The sequence below is a fragment of the Cyprinodon tularosa genome, unplaced genomic scaffold (assembly GCF_016077235.1).
Source record: "Cyprinodon tularosa strain WSP-4 unplaced genomic scaffold, ASM1607723v1 ctg210, whole genome shotgun sequence".
NCBI lineage: Eukaryota > Metazoa > Chordata > Actinopteri > Cyprinodontiformes > Cyprinodontidae > Cyprinodon > Cyprinodon tularosa.
The window spans coordinates 2,533,041-2,549,638 of NW_024038779.1; the positions used below are offsets into that span (position 1 = coordinate 2,533,041).

Here is a 16,598-nt window from a genome sequence, read left to right on the forward strand (position 1 = left end):
AAAATTGTTGTTTTTCTATCCTCAGAAAGCACAGCTGGTTAGCTGATTACACTCTTCCAAAACCCCCAGTTGGCCACCACTTATTGCGGCTAGGTTCTGTCACATGTTTCTTCCTGTTTATAGAGAATGGGTCTGCTCCATTGTCACCGACTTGCTTGCTAATGATAAGGGATTACTGCAAAATTGTGAACAGTGCAAAACAGGGAGTGCAATGCAACTAAAAACACTATTTAACTTGTTACCAACAGTACTTAAAATAATAAAGTGAATTAGTAGTACTGCATTATACTTTGGACTAAATAAGTCAATGTGAAAGGATCTTCAGTAGAATATAGGGTTAGATTCTTTGTATGTTTTATAGATCATTTAAGATTCACTGGACCCTAAGTTATTTGTCGAGTAAAATTAGTTTAAATTATGCTTGATGTGAATTCGAGCAAATAAAAATGAATAGACTTGAATGGAAAAACAATATATCAGGGTAAAAGCAATGCACATTATAGATCAGACAGCCAATACATTTTTATTACTTAAGTTTTTAGCTGGGAAGGTTAGAACCTCCGGTAAGACACTCTTCTGGATATTTTTTAGGGAATTTTTAGACCTTCTGTGCAAACCGATTTGCATACCTACCATACATCTAAAGATGCTAACAGCCAGAATACCTCCTAATCAGGGAAGTTTGTTTTACATCATAAAAGCAGAGTGTGGAATCTTTGCTGCAGCTCTTTATTCAGTCTCTTCATTTCCTCTCAGTAAGGGCTGCTAGAATCTACTTAAGCTTCTCAGTGTCATGTGAGCTTTTCGCCTCCTCATATCTAGTCAGACCATCTCCAACAAGAAGCTCCGTTTTCTGTTTCGTCCCTTTGTTCTTTCCAGAGGTATCTTTTTTCTCGTTGCCACTTTGGCTCACTCCGTCTGTCCTGCCGGCTCCAAGAAGGTGACTCTGGCCAGCGGGGGCAGAGAAATGGCTGCAGACCTGAGCGTGAGATGAAGCAGATAAGCCAGTAAAAGGAAGGGGATAGATCACTGTATTCGTCCTTTCATTCGACAGCAGGTTGTGCACGCATCTTTTCTGCTGGCTCTGACCGTGAGGTCGGAGGTGTTTCAAGGATGAAATTTTATAAGATCTTCTTTGATTGCAGCTCTGCTTCTGGTGTTCCTCTGAGACTTCTTCCAGCACTATATAAAACAAGATAACAGTTAGTACAATCCACTGGGGGCATCAATGTGTGAGCCGTGTATTGGATCTGGCAGCGTTCCCACCGTACACACCGTGATGGATGTTACTCTCTTGGTTCTGGGTGCACCTGAGGGCCAGAGCTTGTTTCACGGAGTCCAGAAGCCCAAACATTTCACACAGGGAGTTAAGTATAAGAGCATCTAACAAAACAAAACAGTAAGAAAAAATAATGAAGAGTAATCTTTTTTTTTTTATTGTACACAATCGTCTAAGATGAACAATTTATTCACCAATCAATTATTTTAACAATGATGAGCTAACTTTTTTTAAGCAGACCTTTCTATTCCTATAATGGCCTAAAAATTATAATGACTGCAAAATTATTTATCCCCACTGAACCTTTTTATTTTTTATTTTGTCATACTGGAATTTCAAATCTTTTTGTTTTTTTATTGGGATTTTTACAGGTAACAACATTTTGAGACCACATGAAAATGAAACATAGATTTCCAGTGTTTGCTTTATGCTGCAATTACAGCTGCAGGTCTGTCTGGCTGAAGATTTTTTTCATAGTCAGACTGGAACAAAAAGGAAGCAAGAACAATAGTTTTTCCAGCCACAGATTGAAAATTGTCTTGATACTGGACTTTAATTAGGCCAATCCAGTTAAAAGTGTTAAACTAAATCTTTATTGTAGCTTCTAGTCATTAAGTTTACCATCATTATTCTGATTAAAGATGAACCTCTGCTTCTCTAAAATGTTTTCCTGTTCTTTTACCTCTATCAGTCTTCTCATCATTTATAACCGTCTTCTCTGTCCCCCCACATAAAAGCATCTCCGACAGCATAATCCTGCCGCCATCTTTCATTGTGGGGCATTTGGGAAGTTCTTAAAGTTGATGCGGAGAGATAGTTTATTGACACACATAAAAAAGTAAAAGTTCAGTTTCCTTATTCAACTACAGCATCTCTTTCCACATGTTAACCATTTTCCTACAACGCTAACAGAGTTTCTCATAGCTTTCCCTTAACAATGGTTTTCTTCTTTCCACCGATCCAGAGTTTTAAACCTTCAACAAGAGAATCTTCTACCAGAGCTCTAAACCTCTGAAACCAATCCATTCGGACCGAGCTTGGCGCGGTTAACTGATCCAAGCTCGTTCCCTCACCGCCGAGGGACGACCTACTGTACTACTGCTAGGACTGAAGGAGGGAATCAAGAAAATGGTGACACCCGTAACATTCAGGAAGTTATGTTTGGTTATAATTGTGATATGTTGTGGTTTGCTGACAGTGGGGCTCTTTTGAAGCGTTGAGAAGATTTCAATTGATGTTTACAGTTCTTGTTCTTCTGTTTTATGGCGTTTGGCAAGCAACTTACTGATGTGCATTACAGCCAACTAGTGGAAGCTGACTGTAAATAGGAGATGACGCGGTCTGCTGGTGCGCTCTTTGTTATCAGAGAACCGAGCCTCAGCTGAACCGCGCCGAACAGTGTTGCCAGATAGAGTTAAGATTTTCCAGCCCAAACATTTGTTAAAAGCCGCCACATCGCACAGAAACCCACCCAATTAATGTATTGTTATATTTACTGTGTGAACATGAACACACTTCAGTACAACTTAATTCAACACTACAGGTCAAAATGCTGCAATTCATAATAATGTTTTTTTTAATAATTGAACTTTATTGATCTCACATTGGAGAAATTTACCTCTGCATTTAACGCATCCCCTTTGAGAGCACTGGGCTGCCATTGTGCGGTGCCCAGGGAGAAGTGTCGGGTTAAGGGTCTTGCTCAAAGTCCCAGAGTTGCAGGCTGTGGGAGTGGGGCTCAAACTCAGAGCCTCGGGATTCCAAGCCCTAACCACTAGGCCAGTACTACCCAATCCAAGAAAATCTACTAACATGCTTGCAGATCGATTCATAACCACGTAGACTACTCCTCTTTTTACATTTAGAAGACAAACTACAATCAGTGTGCACACACAAATATGCTAAGCTTATTTTTACATAACTGAAATAATTCAATTTATTATAGTTGATTTTGAATTCTTACCTTTAATGCTTATTAGATTGTTGGCTGGAATATTGAACTTCTGAACGCTAAACTTTTACTCAGATGAACTATAATACAATCCATTGTGATTTGTGATCAGTACACGGTGGAATGAAATCTCCCCAATAACTGCTGGAGAGGATGAAATGTTGCTGATGTCCAGCGATTCCGTATTAATCCAGTTCACACATTCATCAACCTTGACAGGAGCGGCAGGCCCATGCGATTTCTGGACTTGTGAAAAGGCTTTTTCAACTGTTGCACTGGATATAGGGAGGGTGAGGAGTTTAAATACACCAAGCACAAAATCCTGAAAGCAGTGGTTTCCTCCAGCATCTTTAAAAGATTCATCTTCCAACAGAACGCATCGATCATCAGCGGGAGGTTTATCACACCAGATCCACCTGATGCTAAAACTAGCACAGTTAGTGGCACCGCTGCACAAGTTCTTTGTTGTAAACACTGTTGCAGATGATATTAGCTAATCAGTGATGGAGAAAGGTCAGGGAGGCTTTTCTATGAACCAGTAATGATGAATGACTGGTGGACAGTCTGGTGGAGACTCAAAAACCGCCAATCTGACTCTGAATCAGCCCAAATTATCTCCATCCGCCCAAAGCAATTTTTACCCTCAAAATCAAAATGAAAGCCGCCCCATCTGGCAACACTGGCGCCAAGCCCTACTGTTGAACTAGTACTAGATTTAGTGCGGTTCGGTTGTGTCCATTTACACTCAACAGTTATCTTGGTTACCGTATTCACACCGCTCTCGGCACGGTTTCAAAATGGTAGTGTAAATGGGGTATATGTCTCCACAGCTCCTCCAGAGTTACCATCAGCTTCTTGCCTCTGATGCTCTACTTGTCTGTATGAGCGGACCCTTATGTCTGATTATGTTTGGGGCTGGACTTTGATGGATCATGATGGATGATTAGTGTCCAATAAAGCGTTAAAAGCTTAATACATTGTTTTTAACCTACCCTTGCTCCCATTTTTTTCTACAGCCTTGCCTTTGACTTATTCAATTCAATTTCAATTCACTTTATTTATATAGCACCAATTCACAACACGTCATCTCAAGGCACTTTACAGTTCAACCAGATCATACAGTCAAATTGATTCAAAGTTTTCTATCACTTATCTGCTGTGTTTTCTATGTAGATATAATGTGACATAAATTTTATTTATTAATCTATTCACACTCTTGAGGAACTTACCTGTCTCCTGCAGGCTATCCTTCTCACTGCGAAGCTCCACACCTTTAAGAGCGGTCACCAGTTTGGAGTAGAGACCAGACAGTACGTCGCCAATCAGCCCAGATTCTGCTACGCCTCGCCAAAGACTCATCACTTCGTCTAGAGAGGATCAGTTACAGGATGTATATGAGAGTTTTGTCGTTTTTTTTTTTTTTTTTTTTTTTTCTCCATTAGAAGGTTTAAAAGTGGGAACAGAGAGATGAGATAAAGCCATAAATGCACCGGAATAGATTTGATATAGATGAGGATATGAATTCCAGTGTGGGTTGCCAAAAAACAACTGTAAAGAAATATGGTAAAGATTAATGTTATCTGTGAAAAATATGCTGTGAAGGAGAAAGAAGGGGACATCTGGGTCTGAGATTTCAAGTAAAAACATATGAAAAGATAGAGCTAGATGTCATAGATGGATGAAACCATTTAAAAAGAAGTGGAGGAGAGAGGCTGTTAGATAGGCGACAGATGTTGAGAGGAAAGAGGAGGAAATGGGTTAGGATAGAGAAGCTCCGGGAAGACAGAAAGGAGGGCAGGACGGATTTGAAGGGGAATGAAATATAACTTGAATTTGGCACAAAACTGATACAACCAGGAGATACGTTGAAGAGAAGAGGTGCAAAGCATGTGAGATGTGTTATCTAAGAGGAAATGAATGTATGCCCACTGATGTTTGCTTAAACTTCTGTCACGGTGGTAAAATATTTGAAAGTGTTCCAGTTCCCATTTACATTTCTAAGTTTGTTTAATTTATTTCTTCATGAGGGGAATATAAACTAGAGTGAAGCACATTTCAGGAGATTTGAAGAAGAGAGCAAGAGGCTGATTAGCTTGCTGAGAGTTATCTACTTGAAACTCAGTGACAAGCAAGACTGCATCTAGAGCGAGGTGCTTCAACCTGCCTTTCAGGGCATCATCATCATGGTCGTTGTCGGGTTGTTTTACTGACTTAGCTCCACCTGGAACAGTGCCTCATTAGGTCACCTTTAAAAGTCTTTCAATCAAAGCTGCTGCTATCGCAAGTAAAAAGGCCAGAGCTGGAAATGTCAGCTGCTGTCGGCGGCTTTATAAATGGACATGACTCTTTCCCTGACTGTGGTCAGCAACTTTTTAAGGGCAAGTCGTCAGGATCGTCCCACAACTGCCGATTCAGAGGTTCGCTGGCTGGCTGGGTTAGGGAGGTCAAACCTTTTGTGGTTGCCCGAAGCTAGACCAGAGCAATCGGTAGACAAAAGTTTTGTCAATCTTTATAACTAGTTGTCCTGTAACAGATCTCTTTTCTTGAAAAATTATCTTTTTGGAATAGTGGGGAAAAAAACTTAATTTTTACAAAATAAAAAATAAGGCAACTTCCAGAATTATTGGTCAAATTTGCATAAAAGCCTTTAAATGATGTTTTTTATAAACACTTGATCATCACAGGATGCTGCTACAGTTCTCTAATAGTGATCAAAATGAAGTGATGGCCTAGTGGGTTAGAGCAGTGCGCTTGTGCTCTGAGAAGGTTGCAAGTACCCGGTTTGATCCCCACAGCCTCCACTCTGGGTCCCTGAGCAAGACCCTTAACCCCACACTGCTCCCCAGGCGCCCCATGATGGCAGGCATCTGCTCCCCAAGGGGATGGATTAAATGCAGAGGTAAATGTCTGCAGTGTGAGATAAATAAAGTTAAATTATTATTATTATTGTCAGATTAAACCTGGACTTGAACTAGGCCACCCAAACTGTTTAATGCTGTACAGAAGTGGACTTGCTGTTGTGTTTTGGATCATTGTACTCTGTTATAATCCAAGTGCACCTTAGCTTAAGATCTGAGATGCACTGCTTGCTTGACTTTCTCCTTTCCTAGTGGAAGCAGAATGATTCAACCAATAATGCAAAGTCGTCTGGGTCACTGAGCACGGCCAACACCGTATTCAACTCCTGATCCGATTATATGCTTTTTCTGAAATGCTGTATAAGCTTTATACAACAGTTTAACAGCATTCACATTCTATAAACAGTTCAACATTTGTCTCATCACTCGACCTGAAATGCTCCCATAGCTCCCATTACCCTGCTCCTTGTTTTAATGTTAAACAATAAACGGTGCATTCAACTGAGGCAGGTAAGGCCTGTAGTGAATTAGATGTTTTTTTAGGTTGTTATGTGACCTCTAGGAGTGATTTGGTATAAGTTAATTGCTCCGAGGAATTTTAAGCATGATGCGTCTTGTCTCTATTTGGGGATAATGTTTCTCACTGTGGGTTGGTTAGATCCTAAAAACATAAGAAACCAAAACTTTTTAATAATAAACCTCACTGACTTTTTCTCATCTCTTTCTAACTTCTTCCAGCTATGGCAGCTTGTGTTGCTCTCTGATAACTTGGATCCTGCTTCATGTTTTCAGACAGGTTCAATTTCAATGATTTTCTGAATAAAATTAACCTCCCAAAGATAGTGTCAATTACCTTTTAAATTATGCATGTTTTTCGTTATATTTTATCAGTAGAAGTAATGATAACACCTATAATCTGTACCAAAATACACTGAACCAGAGAATAAAAAGAGCATATGGCATTATTGAGGCCAGCAGGTGAAAACCAAGGGACTAAATGAACATAAACATTGGATTAACACACATAATTTAATCTTTTATTTACAGAGTTTGTCAGTCCTCTTCATCTTAGAAGGATGCCCATTGATTTCTGTTGAGCTTACATGTTGTGTTGAACCATTTCTTTGCTTTGTTGCTGCAATAAACATTTTCTCCAAATTCTCCTCTACAACATCTGCATCACCCGTTTCTCCTTAAATGGGAACATGGGAGATATATCTAGTTATTATAGGTCTACATATATCATGTTTATGCAGAATTAATTTTTTTTTTGCCTTAAAAAACCTTTAAAGGTTTCAAACTTTTTTGCATCTTTTTTCAAACCTTCAGCAGTAGGTTAAGAATATGTGGCTGCTATAAAAACTGCAAACTTTAAATGCCAACTGTAATCTACCTGTCACAGCAGGCAGCTGTCCTCCAACAGGCTCGAGAGCCGAACACAACAAGCTCGGTTCCACCAAGGTCCCTGGAGGAGGCCGCGTGCTGTTCATCAGCACATCAAACTTGGTGCTGCGGCAGGTGTTGCTGCACATGGACTTATGCTGGTAGAAATCTATCTGGCCAGAGTCCATCATTTTCCTGCAAAGGGGAACAAGCGGGTTACAAAAATATGTTTGAGAAAACACATTTTTTTTAGCTTTTCCAGTTGCATGAGGGACTTTTGGTCTCACTATTTTGTTTGATGCAAAAGCTTGTCGGTCAGGTCTCTGGGGGAATGAAGATGAAAAGAGCTGATACCGCCTGTTGGGTTTTACGTGTTGCCTCCCAGCAACACCAACAGCAAGTGCAAACACGATAAAAAGGTGAGAAGTGCCGCTTGAAGGCTTATATGTTAGCCATTTGATCCTGCTATCATCACACTTCTGATTACCCACCACCCCTGGAATGTAGATAGACACTGAGACAGAGACGTGCAGATGGATCTTACATAAAAAGATCCTGTAGTGCTTTCTGACGACCTGAATGGTGAACTTATTCAAACCTCTTTGAAATTCTTTACATTGTGTCCCAATTCAACCACAGACTTGTTGGGTTTTTATGTGATAAAGCTACACAAAGTAGCAAGGATATGTTTAATGTTAATTAAATATCGTTTGTAATTAAAAACTATGTAACTGACAAAGTGATCCTGTGGCTGTGTGTGTGTGTGTATACAACTCCTAAAGTCAATACTGTGTGGGAATATTTTCCTATCAGTCGCTTTCCCTAGATTTAAAGCCATAAATTCACTAAATGATGCTCTAGATAGGGGCCTGTAGTGAAGAAATATAAATACATAATCAATTCCTTATGAATATGCTTTAATGTTTTTCTTTTCTTTTAAAGGTCATAGCTACAACTTTTTCATCAAAACAATCAATAAAAAAATAAATCCACAGAGAGACTGTAAAAAAGAAGAAATGTAAATATATATATATATATATATGTATTTTATACATGTATCCATCAGTTAACTTAAAAGTTTGCTAACTAACAGGGTAGCATCGCCACCTGGAGGAATTAAATTTGTGGCTATCTCCTTTAAGGATGATTTAAAATTAAGGTGTTGCACTTAGGATTGGGTCGCAGTTTTTTCTCTTTTGCCCCCTTCATATATTTAAGAACTGGCTTTTATCCTGATGTTTGCATTTCATTCTTTTTTTTGTGTCCCTATGATAAACCTCCGGCCCCATCCTGGCCTTCCTGTTAAATTTGGTCTAGAACCACACATTGCAAAATAGCCCAGTTTGAGTTCAGACTGGGTGGAGACTGGAAAAAAAAAATTCACACTACAAACTTTTACTTGCATTTAGGACTAAACTTGACTAGACTATTTCATATAATGAATATTCTTTGATATAAACTATTGCATCCTAGCTTTGGCTTTTTAGTGTCATTGTCCTGCTGGAAAGTGAACCTCTGTACCATTCTTACATTTTTTCGTAGCCTCTTAGCTAATGTAAACCAGCTTCCCTTTCCATACGGAAGCAAAACGTTCCCACAGCTTGATGTTGCCATCTGCATGTGTCAAAGCGGTATTGTCACCACACCAAGGCCAGATTTGTGGAGTTTAAACCTAATAGTTGTCCTGGGATCAAATTACACTCAAACCGATCAGTTACTAACTCACTTTTGAAGGCAACCAGTTGAAACAGATTTTATTGAAGGGTGTCAGAGTAAAATGGGGGCTAAATATACAATATACAACAAAATCCTTTAGATTTACTCCTATTGCTTTTGATAGTCTATAATAGTAAAGATTAAAAGAACACATTTAGAAAGTAGGGGTGTGAATACTTTTAAAAGCACTACACAAGACACTGATGTGCATTTAACTATTAAACATGGCAGTCACCACAAGAAGGACAAAATAATGAGGTTAAGAGGAAGACAGATGTTTCTTTAATGTTTCATAAGCTTACCTGAGCATAACCCCTCCCACTCTGATGGCTCTCTTCCAATCCTTCAGAGTTGCTTTTCCTGCCAAGTCTACAAATTGCTTGGGACTAATGAGTTGGTCATTGAACTGTAAAAAGCAAGAGCGAGCAATTTATGCCATGTAAACAGTAAAACAGGCTGTTAACCCATGTAGTGATTATCTCACCAGAATAATTTATGGTTAAACCAACCATACAAGAAATATAAAACTTAACACATCACCACAAATGTGTTAGGATACACCCTGAAAAATGGGGTATAAACAGACAAAAGGTGAGGAGAGCAAATAGAAGTATAGGATCCCTGTAAACGGAGGATACTTATTCATCCATTTTGTTTTGTAAAGAAAAAAGGAAAATCACAGATTCGACACACATGAACCATCTGAACATTGGCTGAACAAAAGTTCTTTAAAAAATTTGAACTGAAGAAAATCTTCAATGAAAAAATATTTCCAAACACAACATCCTTCAGCTGGAACAATAGGGAAAAATGTCTACAAATCTTTTAAAGTGGGAATTTAACCAAGTGTGCTGGAAGCCTAAAAGCTGGCAGAGGTACAAACTGAAAAGGGTTAGTAAGAAAAAAAAGGTGGACTAAAGTTCAAAACACAAAGAGACAGGGAACCGAGAGCCATATGGCTTGAAAATTGAAAAATAATGAAGTTGGAGAAAATTGGATATAGAAAAAGAAAAGTCAAGCCTTGAAGATTTCTGTTACAAACACAGAGGAAATCGAAAACACTAACAATAAAAAGAAACAGCAAAAGTTTGATGTCTGCATAAAAGTAGTATTTAGTAATAAATAATATTATAATTATACATTATTAAACAATTATACCTTATACAACATTTTTACAAAAAAAAATTGTAAATTTTCAGTTCTATGTTTATATATATATATATATATATATATATATATATATATATATATATATATACAGAGAGAGAGAGAGAGATCGATATATCTATCTATCTATCTATATATATATATATATTTTTTTCTTTTTTTTTTTTTTTTTAAGGCTGCGCTTTTAAAAAGATGAAACTGTCCAGAGAGCAGTTCCAAACGAAGTTTTTGTTTTGTTTTACACTTGTGTAAACAAAATGACAAATAATCTGTCTAAGTCTAAGTCAACATAATTCAGCATTGGAGCAATGGATAATGTTGGAGGTGTAAAATAGGCTAATGTGTAAAAAATAAACAGACTCTCTAGATTTAAAGGTATAATGGAAGATTTCAACAATTTTGATTTTTCAAAAGACCTGCCCTCTCCACTTAAAAAAAAAAAATGCACATGCACAACCCTGTACCTGCACCCGAGAGGGAACGTCTATTAAACACGTGTGAGAGTGTGCACTAGTTGATTTCTCCTGGTGCACACTCTGTTTGAAGTTGCTTTTTGCATCGCTCATACAAGATTACTTTCCAAAAGAAGGTTTGCAATTTTTCCACTATGAACATAGAGACGACCACGTAGGACTGCCTTACGTAAACATATATCCAGAATGATTGACAATTAGGAAGACCACTTATTTTGATGGTCCACCCGGAAAAAGAACATCCTCCACTATACCTTTATTTTACACAAAAAAACAAGAAAAATTACAAATTATTATCTTTACTCTTGTTAGACAAAGAAAATTAGGCTATAATCTAGTTATACATATTGGTATCAGATAATGTATGTTAGATGGATCTAAATGTTAACTGAAACATTTAGTCCTGTCCTGTCAAAGTGTATGTGTCGTAAATGTCAATGGGGATGAAGAGTGTCATGTTACGTATTACACAGTAACATGACACACCTGTGTTACCTGTGCTGCGACGCTACTGCTTCATTTGTTTTCTTTTTAATAGATAACAGTGTAATTTTTAAAAAGGCCCAAATTACCCCCCGAAAAATAACGTTTTAGTACTATAAGTTTAATAGTTGGGTATTTGCTATCTTATCACGAGGCAACATTTCAACTTCTGCAAGACTAAATTATATTCTTTCATCTTCTGTAAGAAATACTGTCAACATCTCTTTTAAATAAAACATTTACAGCTGTTTAAAAGGATCTCCTTTGTTGGTTTATTTGTTTATCTTAAGTTATTGGGTATCTGGAGAAATATAATGGAAATAAAAACGTACCTTTCTTTTGTTTAATCTGTATGGTAATCATGAAACTATTGTTGCTCTCTTCTGCGCTATCACGCAATAGTTTCAATTTCAATTACGATCATTTTCATTAATCGGCAGGAAACAAAAGAGATGCCATAAACAATGTTTTTTTGTTGATGTTATATGGTTATTTTTCCCAACTAATTAATATTTTTCATGTTAAATAATGTTCCAGTGATGATGCAGTAATTCTAGTCACAACCTTCAGAAAATGTGAGAGCTCTTTAAGAGTGATTAATTGTTTTTTCATAGAAAACAATTCAACATGCTCTAAAAGTATGTGATTCTTGTTTCTTTGTTGTTTTGGTTTAGTGGAAGTTGAACTCATGGCCCCAGAACATTTCCTGATTTCCTGATTACTCCCTGATTCAAATGCTTAGAAAGTTAGAGGAAGTTTCAGTCTAATGGGAAAGCAATGCAGGTAAAAAGTACAACCTGGCCGTGAATGATTGTAGTAATAAATCAGCACTTCATGGAAAGACTCAGCATATCGACCTACCTTAACGCATCTAACATTGATCCCAGGACACACAAACTTCTTAAACAGCAGCACAGCTCTGCTTTCTCCACAAGTGATTGGGTAGCCGTACTCCGTCTTTCTTCCCTCTGCTTTACAGTCACCTTTACAGGACACAGCAAAAACAAAAAAGTGATCTCTTGCAGGAAGAATGATTATATCCACTGTTAGAAAGTCAAGTGATTTAACAGCCAACAAGAAGATCAGGTAATGCAGATATCAACTCAGATGTTTTATAAAAGAGGTTATTTTCATAAGCTGATAACATTTGAAAGAGATATTGTTTGGTGTTTGCATATCTTTACTTACTTTGATGGGTCTCTATGGCAAAGACTGTGGTGGTGGTCCCAGCAGTGACATCATTCAGCCTGTAGAGGGCGACATATTGACATAAAATGTTTCTGTTTTGTTTTGTTTTTTCCACCACTGCACACATCCCAGTGTGGTTACCCTGAGACCATATTATACATAATATACAACACTAATACTTGCTTTCTGTACTATTTGGTTGGGTTTTTTTAAATGATGCAAAATAAAAATAATGAGTTTTAAACTTCAACAGTTATTTTAGCTGAACTAAACCTTGAACGTGAGAGAGAATTTCTGAAGAGGCTCTGGTTATTAAAACATATGACTTAAAAAGAAAGACTTGAATTTAAACTTGCAGACAGAGAGCTGGCTAGTACCACTGAAGACACTAAGACATTTTCTCACCCATTTCGCTGCAGGATGACTCGTCTCCTATGGTCGTCACCCATGCACCCCTCAGCTTCTCCTTTAAGCATCTTTATTTGTCCTGAAGGCTCAGTGACCTCTGTGGAAGCAGCCATCACTTCTCACCAACAGGGCTGCATGCAGACAGCAAATTGTCCTAATGCTTAGATGATTGACTTTTACAAACCATATAGATTAAAAAGATTTTCCTGTTGAGATTATGTGTTCCTGGATTAATTGACATTAATAGAATGGTGGGGCATCCTAGATTTTAATGAAGTATACACCAAGATGATGGGATAGCAGTCCTTATCTTCAGAGAACTACAAACCTGAGGCCTATATAAAAGGTTTGGAGGTTCTGTGACATGTAAAATTCATGGTAGAAAATATAAAATTAATGATAGATTATATCAGATGACTTTAGCATTTTTTTCTTGACAATTTAACAAAATAAAAATCCTCGTGGTCGCAAATTTGAAAAGTTTTAACATGCGGAAACACCCTCTGATTTAATCTCACCGTTCAGTGGTTTAACTTACAGTTTATACCAGTCATTTAGAGGAAATCTGTAAAGCTCACCTCTGATTATTGCATTATTTTACAGTCTGGAAGAGACCAAATATTCCCCTGTAATATATCATCCTTAAAAACAGATGGATTTGTCTTTGTTGATGAACTACAAGTCTGTAGGTACAAGTTTAAAGGTCTCCTTGTCATCTAATCTCTAGCTCCTTTCAAAGATTAAAATTAAGAGACTATTATAACGTTAATTTTAGCAGGGATGTAAATAGTTTTGGAATTTTCTGTGTTCAAATTAAGAATGTCTTTCAAATGTGTTTATTGCTTTTTTCATTGTGATATAATAATAGCTGGGATTATAAGTTTTTTCAAAATTGTTATTAACCTTTAATGCACAATTCAAATGGATAAACTAATACAAATGTATAATCTATGAGGTTGAAAGTCACACAGAAGAAGCTTTGGGCCAAATTAAATCTGAAAACTTGGCCATTATTCTAAAAGGTATGTTTTGGAACAAAAATAACATCAAAGCTGCAGGAAATGTGGTGCTGTTCATTCAGGTAGACACATCATGAATGCTGCTTAGATGAGGCTTAGGAAGCTGAAGCTAAGGAGGAGCTTTATCTTTAGCAAATAGAGTACATTGATTCTTTCAAATTCAGATATCACTGATGTGCAAAAATAAAAAGTAAACTAGAAATCTGCCAAATTTAACGCTTTAAATAGATTATAAAGATGAATTTTACCATAAATGTATTAATTGGTTTGACCATAAGGGGGAAAAGGCATGATACCTTTTTTTGGAAAAAAAAAAATAATAATAATTACAGTTCTTATGTTCTTTTCAAAATATAACCTTTTTTCACTTCAATGAAAGAGGCGTCTAATTACAGTGTCAGACAGGCTATAATATCCTAAACATTTTCTACAGTATTCTTTAAATGAGTTCATATTGGATTAGCATACCCAGAGAGTTGCGTGCCTTTTCAACCCTGTTCACCGCCTCACTGACGTCTGTTGGTGCGGCATCACGCACACTCCGCCGGGCGCTCCTGTCCCATCTTCACAGGAACACAACAACAACAAACCTAGCCGGATTTTACTTCTCGTTGAGCTACTCTACGTTTAAAACGATGCAAAATATTTAATGAAATGTTAAATCTAGTTTTGTCCTCTCGTTAGAGTGGAGTCTCGCTGTGTCGCTGCCCTTCCTGCAGCCAAAGCAGCATTTGCCTGAGAAGCATCTGTCCCGCTGTCACGAGAAGCGCTCTGTTGGCACGCGATCTGCAACTCGGTCAAACTGCTCCCGTGAGGCTGGGGCTGCGCTCCACTGTCATTATTTTATTTATCCAAGTTTTAAATTCGTTCACTACTACTAAAAAACACACAATTCTACATAAAACATGCTGCACTATTTAATGACTTTCATTCTTGCTGCTAACCTACTTCACACAGGAGCGGCATGTTTGGTGTGTTCCTGCGCTGCATGAGTTTCTCCACTAGATGGCAGTGTTAGCTATAAAGTACATGGCAGCTCTAAGCAAATAAAAAAAACATTTTCAAAGTATTTCCCTTCCCTGTTTGCATGCTAATTGTTAATTTAGTAACCTTTTATACTGTTTAATATAATAAAATGAAATACAGTATCTAGTCACTGCATGGTTTCAGATCAGCAGATGCAAAAAAAAAAAAAAAAAAAGAGAGAGAAAGCAAACTCCCCCTTCCCTCCCTGTGCTATGGGCTTCCTATTATGCCAAACACATTTGTAGCTACGGCCCCTGCAGGGAAGCATTTAGGCATGCCGTTTTGACATTAATTAGAACCCCTGTCAAATCAGAATCAGAAATACTTTAATAACCCCAGAGGGAAATAACTTTTGTCACACGCTCCAGATACAATATATATATATCAATAAATCCAGATAAAGTGATAGCAAACAGAAGCAGTGTAACTGCAGCATGCTGCTTTCGGGTTGATCTCTAAAATAAGATTCTTCCTGGTCAAAACTTCATTCCTACTAGCCAGAACTGTACAGATATCCTAAATTACATTTTTGCCAGCAAAAATTCAATTTCAGGATGCTAAAAATATAATTATTTATAATAAAGTAAGAACAAACTTTCAAATACCTAGAAATCTTTAAAAAAAAAAATTGTGGCCCTTTTGACATTTATTAGCTTGACTCAATATGTAATCGGGGTGTCTCAAATGCATCTGGATACTATTAAAGATATGTGAAATATATCTCCGGTCAAGCAAATATATGTAAAAGCGGACACTTAAAGTAAGTAAAGATTTGTAGATATCTTAAATGTAGTTGTTACTGGTACGAACTTGTTCCAGATAACTTAAAAAATAATTTCTACTGGTAGAAATGTAATTAGTGATATCTGAAATACAACTCTGACTAGGAATATTGCAAATGAGGCAGGGTAGAATGCTTTAGTACTATCTATAATAGAAATGTGACTAGTCAGCCTGCTTATGTTGTGTTAAAATGGAGCCTCATTACTCTTTTGCTAAATTTTAGATAGGCATTATCAAAATTGAGATATCTTTAATTCTATTTTAACTAGTCATAAAATAAGTAGTTGATATCTGTAATGAAATTTCTACTAGCAGAAATATTTTTAGATGTCAAGAATTGTATTTCTGGATATCTAGAATGTCATATTAATTTTTCATATCTGAAATAGTACTTATGACTAGCAGTAACTCTATAGAGTTCATCCTCTGCAAAATTCTTTTTTAGATAGGAAGAATGATTATTTTAGATATCTGGAAGTAAAAGCCAAATACACATCAATGGGAAACGTGATATCACTTGCACTAGTAGGAATTACATTTCAGACATCTGAAATGTTTACTTTAGATAGGGAGAATGTTATTTTAGATATCTGCAATGTTCATTTTGACTAGGAAGAAATGCATTTGATACGTCTGGATTACATATTCAGTCAAGCTAATAAATGTCTAAATGGCCTGCCATAGTATTGTGTATTTATTGCTGAGCTTTGGTCTTGGTGGTACAAAAGCCTGAAACAGAAGATAATAATAGAAAGTGGTTGGAAATAATAGCCAGTGGTAACTGAGATGCTAAAAAAAAAAGTGCTATACAAGTTTTATTCTATTTATTTGCTCTATTTCCATGTGTCAAACATCAGAGGTGGT

General features: G+C 37.1%; 1 protein-coding gene across 4 annotated transcripts; it reads right to left on the reverse strand.

The window, feature by feature from the left end:
- Positions 1-456: 456 nt before the first annotated feature.
- LOC119783735 (glucocorticoid modulatory element-binding protein 1-like) lies at positions 457-14,912 on the reverse strand. 4 transcript variants are annotated; one of them, XM_038285381.1, is made up of 11 exons: positions 14,394-14,912; positions 12,904-13,037; positions 12,499-12,557; positions 12,172-12,293; positions 9,490-9,593; positions 7,482-7,666; positions 7,134-7,280; positions 4,460-4,597; positions 1,276-1,383; positions 1,090-1,182; positions 457-979 (listed from the first exon to the last, which is right to left on the reverse strand). In XM_038285381.1, the coding sequence occupies exons 2-11, from the start codon at positions 13,017-13,019 to the stop codon at positions 819-821; spliced, it is 1,233 nt and encodes a 410-aa protein (XP_038141309.1). In that variant the 5' UTR covers positions 13,020-13,037; positions 14,394-14,912; the 3' UTR covers positions 457-818. The 4 variants fall into 4 exon arrangements, with proteins under 4 accessions (XP_038141309.1, XP_038141307.1, XP_038141306.1 ...); XM_038285379.1 differs by having other exon boundaries at positions 457-1,182; positions 12,904-13,044; XM_038285378.1 differs by having other exon boundaries at positions 457-1,182; positions 14,394-14,911.
- Positions 14,913-16,598: the final 1,686 nt, after the last annotated feature.

Coding starts and splice junctions, on each gene's coding strand:
- LOC119783735 (XM_038285379.1), bottom strand. CDS start 13,019: ATGGCTGCTTCCACAGAGGTCACTGAGCCTTCAGGACAAATAAAGATG. Junction 7,667..9,489: donor GTGGGAGGGGTTATGCTCAG/GTAAGCTTATGA, acceptor TCCCCTTTGCAG/GAAAATGATGGACTCTGGCC. Junction 4,598..7,133: donor GAAGAGGACTGACAAACTCT/GTAAATAAAAGA, acceptor GATCCTCTCTAG/ACGAAGTGATGAGTCTTTGG.